This window comes from Dendrobates tinctorius, unplaced genomic scaffold (genome assembly GCF_039654945.1).
Source record: "Dendrobates tinctorius isolate UK_male_01 unplaced genomic scaffold, ASM3965494v1 ptg000082l, whole genome shotgun sequence".
NCBI lineage: Eukaryota > Metazoa > Chordata > Amphibia > Anura > Dendrobatidae > Dendrobates > Dendrobates tinctorius.
The window spans coordinates 8947898-8965249 of NW_027361750.1; the positions used below are offsets into that span (position 1 = coordinate 8947898).

Sequence of the window (17352 nt, forward strand, 5' to 3'; positions counted from 1 at the left end):
ATTATTCCGTGAATAACGGTGATAGCAACACTGGGGTTGGTAAAAACCGACCCGAATCATGTTCTCTGGGGTCTCAGCTGAGACCCCTGAGTTTTTCCGAAGCTGGGGGTTGCACTATAACCTTATTTCTTAGCGCCATTAAAAAGCGGCGCTGAGGCATAAGTACCCTTAAATGCCACCGTTAAAAGGCGTATCGTCGGTTGTTAATGGGTTAATAAGACATCTGAAATTTACAGAACACCTGAAAGCATAAAAGCGTAGACTACATGCCAGGGAGTAAAATGCATTAAAAAAAATAAATAAATAAAAACATTACCCTAATCACAATTCAATTTTTTTATTTTGTTGTTTTTAATCAAATAAGAAACAAAAGTTGGCTTATAAAAAACTGAAGTGAAAATACATTTATCACAGCATTTACATCTTTTAAACATTTCAGTTGGCATATCAAAAGAGTAGGATGCTGGAACTGTACAATGGGATAGGGATTATTAGCAAGACTCGCAAGTATGTCAAAATGAATCAGGATTTGCACTTCCGTCCCCCTCATCACGTCTCATTGTCATTAATACACAGGAGTACTGATTGGTAGATTTGGCTTGGTCTACTTTGCTGGATCTTGTGTCTTGTAGGACAGGGGTGCATTTTGTTTGTTTTTTTTTAACCAGTGTAAAACAGGTAAAGTCAATTTTTCTTCTTTTACTTTGAGATACAGCCCACTTTTTCTTCTTTGTTCTGATTGTGACAGTTTTAGCATTAAAGAAATGCTAAAAAAAAATAATGGAAAATTAAAATGGAAAAAATTAAAAAAAAAAAAAAAAAAAAAAAAAAAAAAAGAAAACCCTGTACAGTCTGGAGAACGTTGCTTTATATATTTTATACTTTTATGGAAACACTTTGCATTATCTGCTGTAACAGTAAGATTTCAAGTGCTGCGGGGCTCTGGACAGCACAAGGCAACTTCTCTTTGGGAGCAGAGTACATCAATTGAAAATTATTTTCTTTTAATGTGATTTCATTTTTTAAACTTTTAAGAGGATTTTTCTTTACGGCTGCGAGGGGAATCTGCTCCATTAGAGGTTACTGTTCCATTGACTCCATTCTCTGAAAAAAAAAATAAAATGGGGGAAAGTGTCAGCATTTATGGCTTTACAGTATTCAATCACGTCCATTCTAAAACTAAACTGTTACAAGGGGTTGTGTACTACGCGTACAACCTTGTCTCGATCTTAACGTTTCCTACTTTGTAAAATAATAACACATATACTCACCTCCGGTGTCGGCACTTGCTCTCTGAGATTGCGTGACATTATGTCACGCGATCCCTGCAACCAGTGTTTGCTTCTCTCCCCGCCTTTCTGCAATGCGCATAGTACAAATGGAGACGTAGCACACGACACTAACCCCTGAGGCTTAACTTAAGCTTTGCTAAAAGAACAAGTGTGACAAAATATATATGCAGAGTTAGGGTGGGTTTACACCATCTGACTTGTGGCGTTACGAGACCACCAATCAGCTACTTGTTTGCCAATTGGCCATTGTTCATTAGCCTGTTTGCATGCATTTTCTGCATGCACAGAACGATTAACAGATTGTTCTGTGCACATAGACTGCTATTTGATAGGAAGATCTGCTGCTGAGAACAATAATTTAACTTGCTTAAAAATAATTTAACCAGTCAAATGAGCGCTTTGGTGATTCATTGGCCACCGATTTTTATTGCCTGGTTATAGGTAGCGTGCCTAGGAACATTGCTCATGATGGTCGGCTAGAGTAAATTCGGCTTTACAATAACAGTGAATCACCTGTACAGACAGCCCCATGTAGGAGAAGGAAGAGGAACAGTAGGATATGCAGTTATTAAATATCTGCTTGTCTCCATGAATGTTAGATGGGCTGTGAGAATTCTTAAGCTTTTACACCATGGGTTCAGATATTTCTTGCAGGAGGTCACAGACCATGGAGTGCTCACCTTTTTCCTTCCGTGACGATTTGCCTTTAGAAGCAACAGGTCTCCTTTTTTGAGAAGGCTGTGGAGATGAATGTTCTCTCCATCGTCTCAGCTGAAAATTGATGAACTTCCACATCATAAATGCCTGAGTTATGCAGATAGATGCCAGCACACTGACTCTGAAAGCAGAAAGAGGCAGCACAATAAGTGGGGTTCTATGTCGCGCTCATCAGGAGCGCAGATCACGTCAAAATCAGATACATCAATTTAAGAGGCATAACAGCTTGTTACTAACACTGCTTTCATTTAGAAAACAGGTTTTCAGGTAGGGCTACTGAGAGCATCCAATAACGAAATGCTGAAAATGGGACAAACTGAGTTGAAGGGCACCGGTCATGTCTGATAAAGCTATTAACCTGCAGATATAGGATTAATCTGTGAGGTAATAAAGTTCTGAATGTGCCTGCCCGTCGTACTGAAAGCGCAGCACCCGGAAGAAAATTATCTTTTATTTCGCCTGGGAGCCGCCGGCTTTCAGTCACGTGCACTGAGAAATTACAGTCGGCGCCAAGACAACTGAGAGTTGTGGCTGTAAGCTGCACCAGCATCGACCAACAGCCGGCTCTACAATGTATCAGTCCAGAGCCGATGCATCTTACAGCCACAACTCTGACTAACAGCTCCAGTCACGCCTGTATGACGGAAGCTGGTGGCTTCCGGGAGGAATACATTTATTTTTTCCTGGGTGCTGCATTTTCAGTACAGTGGCCGGGCAATTTCCTAAAGCTATTACCCTGAAGGTTAAGCGTTATCAAACATGACAGGTTCCCTTTAAGTATGTAAAACATTCACATGCACACTACTGCCTTCTACTGGGCTGTCCATGTAAGACCATTGATGGATCCTGTCAAAATCAGTTCAGACAGGCGCTAACAAACATTAGCCGAGGCAGATATGCAGATGTCCACTATACTGTGGAATTGGAAATAAAGGCAATAGAACTGAAACGGCGCACTTCCTTCTCTTCAGATCAGTCAGCACTGCAGTCTCCTCTCTCGGAGGCCATTTTCATGCACACACGTACCTTATCGTCAGAATGTTGAAATTTCCAGAACTTATGTCCAAAGCCTGATTCTCTGCGCGAGCAAGTCCAAATCCAACAGTGAGAACGGAGAGGATAAGAGTGAGAAGGCGGCCCAGAACAAACAGGACGGCCCAGAGACTAAACCTGCGCACAGGAAGAAGCAGACACTGGTAAGCACTGGAGATGGGATTTACACATTGTACAGCTCTGAGAAGGAAGGCGATCTACACCACCAGACTAAAGTGGACAATAGTTTTACATTTTGTACATCCGCTAAAATATAGGACAATAAATTCAAATTTTTTTATTCTAGTGCTTCCATTGTCTTAACACTTTGGACAATTCAGAATTCTACCTGGCCGCCATGACCAACATCACTGAACAGTTGGATAGCGGATGATGGATTTCTGTAAAGCTCGAGCAGCACTCAGAAAATAACTTACCCTTTCTGGTATTTCTCATTACTGAAGTAAAAAAGGCGAGAAATGTGGAAGAGAAACTCTACAAAGTAATGGAGGACCAGAAGCACCAGACCCAGATGATTGAGGCTGTAATAGAATTGAAAAAGACCATTAGCACAAATCCCCGACTGTCAGAAATCAGTGTCACAAGTCACACATCAACTGCAAGTTAACACTTTAAGCTTTTGCGCTTTAATTTTACCACCCCTCTTTTCAAGAGTCATAACTTTGTTACTCTTCTGTCGACTCCGCTCAGGTGTACGAGGGCTTTTTTTTTTAAATTATTATTTGCGGGGCAGGTTGTAGTTTTGAATTACACAATTCATTTCACCATGTAATGTAATAATAATCTTTATTTATATAGCGCCAACATATTCCACAGCACTTTACAGTTTAACAGTTTCAAAACACAAGTCATAAGTAACAACGTTAACAATACAGTAAGTAAAATAAGACGACCCTGCTCGTGAGAACTTACAAACTACAATGAGGTGGGTGAGATACAAAGTACAGGTGTGTATTTACAATGATGGTCCAGCCATCTTGAGAAGGTGGGGGACAGAGATAGTGAATGGGCTACATACTCACATTTGCACATAAAATTACTTTGATTAGTGAACGTGATAGGCCGCTCTGAAGAGATGTGTTTTGAGAGAGCGCCTAAAACTGTGCAAATTGTGGATAGTCCTAATTTCTTGGGGTAGAGCATTCCAGAGGATTGGCGCAGCGCGGGAGAAGTCTTAGAGTCGGAGGTGCGGATTATGCAGAGGTTAGTCGAAAGTCGTTTGCAGAGCGCATCGGTCGGCTAGACCGATAGACAGAAATGAGGGAGGAGATGTAGGGGGGTGATGCACTGAGGAGAGCTTTGTGGGTGAGAACAAGTACTTTGAATTGGACCCTATAATGAATGGGCAGCCAATGTAAGGACTGGCGAAGAGCGGACGCGTCCGAGTACCGATTAGCCAGATAGATGACCCTGGCTGCTGCATTAAGTATGGACTGGAGAGGGGAAAGTCGAGTAGCAGGGAGGCCAATTAATAGAGCATTGCAGTAGTCCAGGTGGGAGTGGATCAATGCGACAGTGAGGTTTTTTGTTGTTTCCATGGTGAGAAAAGGGCGAATTCTGGAGATGTTCTTTAGGTGTAAGCGGCAAGACATTGTATATGGGATGTGAAGGAGAGGTTGGTGTCAAACATAACACCCAGACAGGGTGTCTGCTGCCGGGGTGTTATTATGGTGCCACCCACGGAGAGGGAAAGGTCAGATTTAGGGAGGTTAGTAGATGGCGGGAGCAGAAGAAGTTCAGTTTTTGAGAGGTTAAGTTTCAGATAGAGAGCGGACATGACATTCGAGACTGCGGACATTCACTGGCGTTCTGTAGTACAGCGGGGGTAAGGTCGGGGGATGACGTGTATAGTTGTGTATCATCAGCATAAAAATGGTACTGAAAGCCAAATCTGCTGATGGTCTGTCCAATTGGGGCCGTGTAGAGAGAGAAGAGAAGGGGGCCAAGGACTGAGCCCTGAGGTACCCCAACAGTGAGAGGAACAGGAGATGAAGTGGAGCCAGCGAACAAAACACTGAAGGAGCGGTCAGAGAGATAGGAAGAGAACCAGGAGAGAGCAGTGTCCTTAATGCCTAGTGACTGGAGTCTATGGAGTAGGAGACGGTGGTCAACAGTGCCGAAAGCTGCAGAAAGGTCGAGAAGAATGAGCAGAGAGTGGTCACCGTTACATTTTGCTGTCAGAAGGTCATTGGTCACTTTGATGAGTGCAGTTTCAGACGAATGTAGGGTCGGAAGCCGGACTGTGAAGGGTCTAGGAGTGAGTGAGTGGAGAGGTAACAGGTAAGGCGGGAGTAGACTAGGCGCTCCAAAAGTTTAGAGATGAAGGGGAGAATGGAGACTGGTCTGTAGTTGTTTGTGCAGGATGGGTCGAGAGCAGGTTTCTTTAATAATGGAGTAATGATAGAGTGTTTGAAGGAGGATGGGAAAATGCCCATAATGTGTAGAAAAATGTGGGAAAAGTGTCCAACTGAGGTTACATTGAAAAAAACAAAAAAAAAACAAAAAACAAACACTCCATCGTTTTGGGGGTTTTGTTTTTACAGCGATCATTGTGTAGTTTAAGTGACCAAGTAACTTGATTCTCAAGGTCTCTAGGATTACGTTGACATCAAACTTGTACTTTTGTTTCGTTCGTTTTTGTGAAAAAAAAAAAAAAAAAATCAGAAATTTCTAGAAAAAAAAAAAAAAATTGCTATCATCATCCAAGACCTCAAACTTCATTTTTTTCGTAGCTGGAGCAGATGTTAGGGCTTGTGATTGTGCACCTCAGTTGATGTTACTATTTAATTTTTATTTTTTCATGTTCAACATGATGCAAATAGTTTGATAGATCTGACTTTTCTTTTTCTGGACATGATGATGTCAAAAACTTATTTTTTCATTCTTTTTCTTTTTTTTTTTGGTGGGGGGCTTGAACTTTATTTTTTTTCCTGCTACTTTAATTTTGCAGACTCCTTAGGGTAGTTGAACCTGCATTCATTGCAGTATACAGTGAAATTGCGATGGTCTCAATGAAGCTCGGCCCATGGCTGAGCTTCGCACGTGAACCAACATGTCAGTTACGAGGGCCTTCAGCAGGCCCCATGTGGCTATGAAAAACCCATCGGTTCGCCGCTATCCTAGGACCAATGGACACCTGGTGCATGTACATACCAGTAAGGATGTCGCTGTCAGATTGAGAACGGTATATAACATGGATACACTCCAACAATAGGACCGGTGATTTTTATAGGAGCCATGTCCCCGACAAGCCTATGTGCTTAGCTTAAACAGTTTGGTCTGACCGACATTAATGAATGTTTCATCTCATTACAGGGTAAACGGGCACCAATCGACAAAAATCTGCCCATCTAAATGCAACTTATATCAGAATCATATTCAAACCAGTGTATCTACATAACTGAATGTGGAGTGGAGCAGTGACGGGAAGTCAATATCTTATCAATTATTAGTCAGATCGTCATTATAAAGCTGTTCTGAGAGTTCAACTTACTTTAGGACATAAGCGCCGATAATGTGGAAGAGGTACAGTCCAATGTAAACCAGCTGGCGAGGAATATCTTCCTGAAAGAAAAGTTCATTTCAGCATGAGCTTTTTTTTCTACCCAATTCTAACAGCTTGATAGACGAAGGTGATCAATATTCCTCTATACACACACATAGCCATTGTGCCATGGAGTCGTTACGCAGATGCATTACATCATTTACCTTTTTTGTTTTCTGGAAATAAAGTTCCGGGAAGGAGTGAAACCAATAAGCCAGTTGGGAAATGTAGAAAAATTTCATCTGGAATCTAAAGCGCAACAAAAAGAAAAAAAAATGTCAGTTTTCCATACATGAACAGTGACACCCATGTTAATTGCTCAGCCCAAAAGAACGTTTTAGCAAGATACGGGTAGCGGACGGTCATCACGAAGACACGGAGCGATACAGCACATCGACGCTTCTGAGAAACAAGATTTCTTTATTGGGAATCAATAAGAAAATGGCAAACACATAAAATACACACTATATGATGGCTATGATCACTGATGCGCTTCTGGCGGCTCTGCACCCTTGTTTAAAGGAGATATGGATAAGGGCACAGAGATGCCAGAAATGTGTCAGGGAGGCAGTGATCACTGTGGATTTTAAGTAATTGCCAATTTATTATAGATTCCAAATAAAGAAATATCGATTTTAAGAAGTACAGATATATGGATATGCTGCATTCCTCCATTTTTTCATGATGCAATCACGTCAAGGTCTACAGTTGGACTGGCACCCATTATTCTGACAAGAATTACTGGAAAATCCTGTGGTAGACCCCACTTTCCCTCTTTTAAAGGGCAGGAGCTTGTGCACGGCTGCTTGTCATTATTTAATATTTCCAGCCTGTGCTGTAACAAATGCAACATTTCATTTAATTGGCTGGGCCTGCACTACTATATTGACCACACATTCGGCGCCGACAGGTGGAACAATACTTACCCTAGTGATAGTATGGCCACCTCAGCCTTGTCTACAGGAGGCCAGATTAAAAAGTGCCTGCTTCTAGGTTTGGGCTGGCCGAAAGTCAATGCAGCAGTTCAAGGAGTAGAAAGCTTGAAAAGCTTGCCTGGGACAATAGGGATAGACCTGTCTAGCTCAGTGCTGCCCCCAGTTGACTTTTTGCTGCATTGCTCTAGTTGATTGACAGAAGTGATGAGCGAACGTGCTCGAATCAGGTGTTATCTGAGCATGCTCGAATACTAACTGAGTTACTTTGGCGTGATTGAAAAATATGTTCGAGTCCCTGTAGATGTTCAACAGCCTCGACACATGCATGGATTTCTTAACAAACAAGCAATCCCTGCATGTGTTGAAAATGTTGAACAGCTGCGAGACACGCAGGCGCGGAGACTAGAACATATTTTTCGAGCATGCTGAAGTCACTCAGTTCGCACCCGAGCATAATCGGATAACACCTTATCAGAACACATTCGCTCATCACTAATTAACAGGTCTCCTCCATGTGTACATAAGTGACAGGCGCTGGACTAGTCACATCTTTCTCTATGGCCTCTGACTCTTTGCTTTTCAAACGCCACATTTCAGTCACCAGTCAGAGTAAAACATACCTGGTGCAACCTCAAGTTCGGACAGCACGATTCTGGTGACAGATTCCCTTTAAACCGGTTACGTTCATTTAATATATATTATAAAAATGTCTCTTAACAGTTTGCATGAAGACGCTATCAAACTTACTCAAACACGATCCTCCGGTTCAGTGCTGCCTTGGTCTTTATTAACAGGCTGCAGAAAGAGGTCGTATCTACAGCTCTGGAAAACGCTGCAGCCAATCACCAAACTCAACTGCTTGTATTGCCTACATCAGCAGAGCTGCTGAACCCAGTGACTGGCGCTGTAGCCATGACATCGCTGCAGCCCGTCACCTAGGCCTGGAGCAGCAGCAGAGGATCTGGGGAGTGCACAGAACAGTAATACAACATCCCATATACATACACTGTCAGTGTTCTCGGCAGCACATTTCTATATGCATATGACAATGTGCTGCCCAGAGAGGTGATTTAAAAAAAATAAAATGATTATTTAAATCAGGTGTTTATGTTACATGGATTTATATCACAATTATTACAAATTAAAATTGGTTATCTTGCCATTTTGACACTGGCCACTGAGGCTTTTTCTTTTTTTGAAAGACATATGTCCTGCCCTTTCAGGAAGAGTTTTCAGCAGGCTCGTAATGATCAGAGGCAGGATCACACTGACAGCTAACACCCCTATACAGTATACACAGCTGATAACAGGATCCACAAATCACAGCAGGCGATGTCACAGCTCCCCCTGCTCCCTTCCTTCACAAGGACCTTTTCACGCTCTCATTTGATGCATCAATGCAACAGATGGGGTCAGTCTGACCGTTGTGGCTATGTACATGCGTTCACTCCTAATATAAAAAGAAGTTAAGAGTCTAAAAAAAAAAAAAAAAAAAAAAAAAAGCCTCAGTGGCCAAACTAAAACTGCAACATTTCTAATTTGTAATAAAGATTGTGCTATAAAAATAAGATTGCAAAAAAAAAAAAAAAACATGGAATATGAAAATCTGATTTAAACAATAGGTTACTTTCTAACAGCGGCGCCCCTTTAAGCCAGCTCAAAAAAAAACAAAAACAAAAAAAAATTCAAATGATAAAGTAGCATTTTTCCCATTTGTCGCTCGTTATACACGCGATTGGAGACCTGTTTACACTGACCGACTATTGGGAATAAAGTGTACTGAGGACCCCCCGATAATCAGCCAGTGTAAATGCACTCACATGAAGGCAATACTTACGGAAAATAAGTGTGGGGGTATCCTTTCCATAAACTGGTTGGATCTGAAAGGTAGTTCTCCTACAAAAAGGAAAAATAGAAAATCCGTATATATAAAAAAAACAAACAAACATATCAGCTGAAAGCCTTAGAAAAAGCTAATCCCCTTCCACCAGTGAATTAGACGGCATTCTTCAACCATTAGCGCAGTATCCAAACATTTTAATTAGTGGTTGTGCAGGTAGTGATTTTGCCGAAAATAACATTATCGTTCAGAGGTGGTTACTATGGGAACACTAATGCCACAAACGCTGCCGGCTTTGCAGCGATCAACCATGCTTCCTTCAAGTTACCGAACCATTTACTGTGCAGAGATCAGAAAGCAGAGAGGTAGAACAATGGCCGGCTGTGTACCCGTATACACATAGGAACGATACAACTACACATGTCTGACCCTAAGGAGCCACACGAAAAAAAAAAAAAAACAAGTACACCAGAACAAATCACTATCCAAAACCCTGGGGGAAAAGGACAGGTCACTTTTACTGGTCACCCGCAATAACATTGGAAAAGTCAAAAATTCTAACTCCCTGTAAGGTACATTGGATAAAAAAAAAAACAAGATAGATAAGTGTTTTGCACGATTACAATGGTCTGATTTGTCCCATCCATGGCCTGCATTCTGCCTCCAGGAGGCAGCAAGTCCTAGAGAAGCCTCTCCTCCGTTACACGTAGAGCTACAGGGTATTCTGTCGTCAGCATTATCGTTCATCCGTAAGTGCTTGCTCACACACTTCTTTGCAAGGGTTTTGCGTTTATGGGGCCTGTTTCATCTCCACATTCCACAAGCGGTCACCTTTATTTTATTTGATTATTATTTTTTCAAAGTAGCCAGCTGCATAATGAACTTTTTTTTTCCCCCTTTCAAGTTGAATAGTATTTCTGGCAACATTTGAGGGTACAAACACTGTTCCTTATAATGGTACTCTACTACTCTAGTACCCGGAGGCAGAGCTGGAGACCTTCATTAGGCCCCACGACTGCATGGCCCACTTTGTCCAACTGCTTAGTAGCCGCAGGGTTAATTCTGGTCATTTTAGAGCCGTACACCTAGTGAAATACTGATAGCGCTGCCACTGGAGCAGCGATGTGAACGGCAGTGTTCAGAGGCAGGCGAGCGTTTCAGTAATCTAGTCTAGAACAACGGACTCTCAAAATACAACCACATCCTATTAGTATGCAACATGGCTTACCGAGACGATGATGCTCGCTCCCCAGGCACAAGAGAAAAAGTAAAAAGCACTAAGCTGCCCAGACTCGTTGAATTTGCTGTGTTTTGTCTTGGAAAAATGCATGCGCCTGTTAATTTTCTGGAAAAAAAAAAAGTTTAAGGAAAAACCAAGGCAAGGTATACAATGGAAAGAGTCCAACAATTTAACTTTTTTCTAAATCTGCATTGTTGGCTATTGGGACCGTGTCTAGGAGCACTTGTTCCCGACATTTGGGCAATGTGAACAGGCTAACAATCACCCTACAAATAAGCAAAAGTCATTTGTCGGGTGAAATGATTTTTAAGCTTCCTTAAAAAATGATTTTTATTATTCTCGTTAGCACATTGTCCTGCGTAAATCACGACATGTACTGCCGAAAACAATTATATTCTACAGGCACAGGACAATTGTGCCAACGATCGTTCTGTGCTCATAGTATGGTCGACCTGTCTAAATCAGTTTTCATCCAATAGGTTTCAATTTTGCAGCTTTAACGGCTGCCATTGGATATTACAAGCTACACTCTCTGGTCAGAAATACAGGCCCATGATTCAGTAGGCTCACGGCCAATGATAGAATCAAGGATATGGTCGTAACAGTTAACATAGTAATCAAAAATCTATTCTAGTAAAATCCCCCCCAAAAGATTATAATCATTTTGCTTTTGGGCAATATTTCATGAGTGAGTAGATGGATTTTTGGATTGGATACTAAATTACTTACGTCCAACACATATTCTTGTATAACAGCATGTAATATTATTGCCACAAGCATGTAGAAGAAAACGGTGGCCACATCTTTGATGCCATAGTGATATAATGAAACTGGTTCTGCGAGAAAACCTATAAGATAAGAATAAACCGTCCTCTGTAATATAGAAAAACTTACATATGCCTCAAGTTGTAATTGTGGGATAAATCGTTTATCACCTACCCACAGAATCCTGTTTCCCCCCCATATACAGTACACTAGATAAAAGTCAACAGAATCTGCCGACCATCTGATGTGTACAGGGGGGTTTCCAACTGTACCCCAAGAAGGATCAGGCAGTTGAAATTAATACTCCATCCCTTTATTCATGGAAAATAAGTGGCTGTGTCACGATTCATTTTTGGATTCGGGACAGCTCTGGCTCTGCTTCAATTTAAACATTGTTTTTGCATTCGTGCCAGCAAGGGTTAATGTCCGTTTCCTTGCTGGCAGCTGCTGTGTTACTAAGTCAGCTGATGTTGGTGGTGACCACTCCCACCATCCTGTAAATAGTCACATGACATCAGCTGACAGCTGGTAATAGTTTTTCTATGAAGACCAGCCTAGGTATGTGGAGCTCTCTGGTGCCAGTGGTTTATCGGCTACATCTGTGGATTTCTTTTTCCGGAGTCCGTGTCCTCTGCTGTGTGGAGCTCGGCAGTGGTGGCGGGAGCTACGTTTCTTGTTCCCCTTTTCTTGGCTAGCTCGTGCTTGTCACCACCTCCCTGTGTTGACATAATTTGCAGTGGTGATGCTAGCGTCCTTGCCGGCTGGTGCACTAGCCAGGGTATAGTGAGGTGACAGTCTAGGGACTAGACACGTGGCGGGAGGGGGACCAGCATTGGGTGTTAGGGGAGCCTAGGGATGTGGTTTTTTGGCCTCTCCTGACAGATAAGAGTAAAGGATTAAGTGGTTTGAATTCCAACAGCAATCCTTTTGTTACAAGGGGAGATATGCTGCAGGTCCGGCAGCAACTGTCACCACAGTGCCTACAGAGAGCACTGAACACTCAGCTGAGTGCACTCGTGTATGGGGAGAGTTGGGAAAATAGTCGGAATTTGAAAAAATGTATGGCTCACAGTCATGTCATACGTGCAGTCAGGTTTACTATGAGTATAGTATCTATTGTCTCAAAGAGGACCCCCAGGTTAAACGTGCCCAGGATAATTTTTCAGCGCTGCCTAAAGATATGCCCCACAGAGAACCCCAATGATCCATGCCACCCGCCCCCCCCCAAAGAACCCCACAAGCCACGCTGGTAAAGACCATAGAGGTTAGCAGCAAATAAAAAAAAAAGCTAATTAAACCCTTAAAAAAAGAAGGGGGATCAATAAAATGAAATGCTCAGGCGAGCATCAGTAGTAAAATACGCGCGAAGCTGTCTACTTTAACCTGGTGACAGCTCCTCTACGAGCTGCGAGGCACGGTCAGCGCGAGTCTCCTTACCTTCCACTGGAATGGTGACATTATACTGCAGCGTGACAAACATGACGGCCACTTTTGCTGTGATCTAAGGAAAAGAAAAAAAAAAAAAAGAAAAGGAAAATGTCAATGGTTTTTGTTACAGTTCTCAACAGGCACAGAAACAGGTGAAAATATCAATAACCAAAGTGAGAGAATGTAGAAAGTCTGAAGAACCACCAGCATTTCCAGATCCGCGGCTTCTCACGGCCGGCAGCCCCACACCAGACACAGGAAACCAACGCCATGTTGTCAGGGGCAGAGATGTGAAGTAGAGCCGGTCTACATATGCAGAACACAAGACACGGACTTGAGGCACGAGGCTGTTAGACCCGAGTCACGTATGGACCCCTACAGTGCTGTACATTAGGCCAATGCCAGAGCCATATGCTGCTGCTCATCCATCATGGCGAACTATACTGTGTGCACACAACTAGGACTAATGACGGGGGGGAATGGTGGGACATGTACATGTCTCCGATACTATTAAGGAGCGTGCACAATGGCGGGGACACGTAATCGGTTGTGTCTCACAGCAGCAGTGCACATGCTGAGGAGTCCAAGTCTCCCGATACAGAATATGCAGCATCTCTACATATCTACCCATGTGCACAAGCCCTGAATATGGAGACTTTGTAGCGGACAATAAATTAGTAATTCTAGATGCCACAATTCCAGGGTTATGATTGTAGATCAGTAGAGCAGATAATGAAGCAGGTGACATCGCAGGAGTTATCATGTACTGCTACTGACTTCATGGCCACAAGCTAGATTTCTTCATGACAGGACACAGCCAAACTGTGCTGCCACGTTCACATCTCCTTAGTTCTGGGCACACAGCCAGAGGAGCACGCTGCAGCCTCCGGAGCACACCGGCCACCCAGGCTCCTGAGCTGGAGAGCAGGCTGCCTACTCCAGGTGACTCACCAAAACAAGGCCATATCATCCATACCCTGTACAGAACAGGGGGCTACACAATATCTGCATGTGTTATATGTGTAGGAGGGCAATCCTTGCACAAGGCCACCAGCCAAGTCACAACATCATCTCATTCATCTAATATCCAGATTTCAGAAAAGAAGGTAATAGTCATTAAATAAAGCGCAGAAATACAAGGATATTACTGGAAATGACAATTGTGATGACATGTGCTACATGCAATTACTCAGACTGTTCCATTATCCTCACAGACAAGCTCATCACAAGGAGGAAAAAAACAGAGGTCATAAATCTAATCAGAATGCAACCCTCCACTTTTATGGGCTAAAAATCTGATCCAGTTCATATGGCTGTGGAGGAGTCACCCCCGGAGAATGCAGCGAGATTTATACACCACCACAACGCCTGATTAGTCTGCAAAGAAAAAGGATCAAACTGCAATAATGCCATGACATGCTACACAAATGTGCCCACAATATGTCACCATAAAGGGTTACTCCCATCTTTACAAGGATAGGTGATAATGTGCAGATCGGGGGGATCTAACTGGTAAGACTAATCCCGAAAATGGGGCTTTGCAGACCCCTGTCTAAAAGGAGCGGTGACAGGTATGTGCAAGGCTGTGCCATTCATTGTTTACCAGAAAATGGAGAACGACGTACCCTGCCATCTGTAGCAGTCCTAGAGAATCAATACAATGGTGGTGCACATGTTTTGTCCCACAGGTCAGACCCCCACTTAATCAGCAAGTTAGCACCTCGCCTATGGATGGGGCGAGATTTGGGAATAATACTCTAATGCCAGCTATATACACCTGCAAAAGCAGTCAGCTTAACCCTCACATAGCTGACAGCTATTTCTGCAGACTCCACCATGAACTTTGAAGTGTGACCAAGCACATGTGTGTTCCTATAGGTGGGGGGGGGGGGGGGGGTCTGGTAGCAGCTGGTTTCTCAGGAAAACAATGGATGAGTAACGCAGTCATCCCCCCCCCCCCCCCCATATCAGCACTGTTGGACAGTCAGCCTCCGAGGAGCTCACTCCTATTAATATCAGCGGCCCTGGCCTGATGGACGTGTATACAATGCGGAGAACACTATGGCTGCAAAGTGCAAGTCACCAGCGGGTCTGACAAATTGAGGAACGAGCAGGTTCCTTTTCAGTCCTCACAGTTCTCTACATCTGGAGGCAGAACGTTCTGTCCCAGCTTGTAGAAAAGACGACGCACATTTTTTCTTTTATGAATCTGATGATTGAGAGCAAATGTGGCCATTACGTTATGTAACATATGGAAGTGATCACAGCAGTGCACCAGTGATGAACAACCTGCTCCCATAAATCTACACCCCCCAGCATATAGCCGCAGGCAGCTGCACTATAGACACCGCTATCGATTAGAGAAAAATATATTTTATAGTCTGGGATGAAATTGAGAAGCACTGCCAAATTTCACAGACATGATGCAGACTCATCCCAAACAATCACTATTGTTCATTACATGCACCTTCACACAGACGCATACAGACTCTAGAGGCGAGCCATTCGATTTTGGGCTGCCCTGGCATCTGGCCCTTACATCATGGGGCATGGCAAGTGCCAAAGGGCTGACACAGACGACCAGACTGGATGGCAGATCAGTTCAGCAGTCACAGAATTATGTGTCGGTGCCTAAATCCACATTGCATGTGACGGGTTTCCCCAGTCTTAGCATTTCTGCATTCATTTCTGTATGTGTAGTGTTAAGACGCTGCAGAAAAAGTGGCAGTGTGCAATTCAGTGAGAGACGCCAAAGATTGTCAGGAAAATCCAATACTAGTGTGTTATTAGTTTGTAATTGCTCTATTTACTATTCTGTTTGTTTTTCATTGTATTTGTCAGTAGTGTGTCATGTACCTACCATGTCTTGTTTTCCTGATTGGAGGGTCCATGATGAATGGGGGTCGCACTGTATTGAGGGGTGATTGTGTGCTATGAATAAAGAAGTTTACTTCCGAAATGCGTCAGATGTTTGATGACCTGTGCTCAGAGGTTTTAGCATTTATGGCTGGTTACAATAAGGACGCGGCGCTGACTGTTCTCTTACTGAGCTGCAGAACAAAATGGCACGGTGCATTGCAGTGAGAAATCCCAAAGATTCCCGTGAAGATCTGAAGAAGAAACCTGTGGGCAGTCTTTGATTTCAGCAGTGGGGGAAAAAAAAACATAAGTGTTATACCCAGGTGTGCACATATCCTACTCCCTAGTGATCTGCTTAGTGCAGGACCGGAAGGTGCTGCTGTAGTTATTACTGACATACAGCTTTAAGTGTGACAAACACGGGAGCCGTCAGTCGCACGGACACCTGCGCAAGATGGGGACAAGTCCTGGCCGCTACTTAATGTTCAGCAATTGTTGGATCTGTCCCCAGATGTCATAATACAAAACTACATGTGTTATTTTAAAAAAAAAAAAATGATCTCTAAGACCAGATGAGCCTGGTGTACTTACCAGGAAAACCCATGTAAAAAAACGACCGTATAGGCGTAAACATTTTACTAGAAGGCAGGAAAAACTTATGGGATTACACAGCCATGCTTACATGGACTTTCAACGTAAGTATACGAGCCACATCAGGTCAAAAGATTTATTTAGTGGTCGTTTGGTGTCAGATCTTCCAGAAGAACGAAAACACTGCGGCCCCGGCTGTAACGACGGCGAAACCAGGCTACGGCGAGAAAAGCGCTATATGCTCGGGTCACAGACGGAAAAAGTGCAGAAAAGTGAGAAAGAAGCAGGAAAAGAGCGGAGCCAAGAGTGGGAACTGCGGGGACACGTCAGCAGCGTGCGTGGGACGCCACAACACTCTGCACCGGCCACTGCTGGCACTTGTAGTTCTCCCCGGCCCCTCTGCTGGGTCTGCGCCGCTCAGGCCGCACTCACCTCGAACATGAGCCCGAGTAAGAAGAGCATCGCCAGGCAGGAGACGATGTCCGCATGGTTCTGGATGATGAACTCGTGGCTCAGCACAGGAGGCGTCTTGCTGCTCTTCTTGCGGATGCCCATGATGACGGATGGCGCTCGTCTGTCACACACACCAGGCACAACTGGGGCAGCACCGGGCGCGCCGCCTCCTCCTCTCCCTCTGAGATGACGCTATACTCTACCGCTGTTGACACCACGTCAGCATTGCGGGGAGGAGCAACGTCGTTTACGAGTCACGTGACAGACTACGGTTGCTGTCCCCGCGCCCGCCATCTTACTTCTGGGCAAATTGAACATGGTGAAAGTCGCATAAAGTTGCTCAACAGCCAATATACAACGTGTTGTTTGTAAACCTTATCAGCGCTGAAGGAAAAAAACAACAAGCTAACGCGTTTTTGTTGTTCATTGTTTTTATGGCACTTTATCGTGCTGCCCTAAGCTGCGCGCCCACACTAAAGACGGCTGAACGGTACGATACGTCGCTTTCTGTATTGGGACGTTTGGCTTTACTGATACGTGGTGTACGTGGTGACGTCACGGGGAGGGGCCAGCTCTGGTCCAGTAAGGGTGTGGTATTCTGTGATTGGCTACTGGGAGTAACACGTCGGACAGTG

The 17352-nt window shown here is 43.7% G+C and overlaps 1 protein-coding gene across 1 annotated transcript; it reads right to left on the reverse strand.

Moving 5' to 3' along the window:
• Positions 1-321: 321 nt before the first annotated feature.
• Positions 322-16957, reverse strand: TRAM1 (translocation associated membrane protein 1). The gene is made up of 11 exons (XM_073583872.1): positions 16697-16957; positions 12824-12887; positions 11351-11469; positions 10610-10726; positions 9379-9437; positions 6771-6855; positions 6556-6626; positions 3479-3583; positions 3036-3179; positions 1973-2130; positions 322-1104 (listed from the first exon to the last, which is right to left on the reverse strand). The coding sequence occupies exons 1-11, from the start codon at positions 16817-16819 to the stop codon at positions 1031-1033; spliced, it is 1119 nt and encodes a 372-aa protein (XP_073439973.1). The 5' UTR covers positions 16820-16957; the 3' UTR covers positions 322-1030.
• Between the last annotated feature and the right edge of the window lie 395 nt (positions 16958-17352).

Coding starts and splice junctions, on each gene's coding strand:
- TRAM1 (XM_073583872.1), bottom strand. CDS start 16,819: ATGGGCATCCGCAAGAAGAGCAGCAAGACGCCTCCTGTGCTGAGCCAC. Junction 6,856..9,378: donor TACCCCCACACTTATTTTCC/GTAAGTATTGCC, acceptor GTTGCGCTTTAG/ATTCCAGATGAAATTTTTCT. Junction 2,131..3,035: donor TTCAACATTCTGACGATAAG/GTACGTGTGTGC, acceptor TTCTGCTTTCAG/AGTCAGTGTGCTGGCATCTA.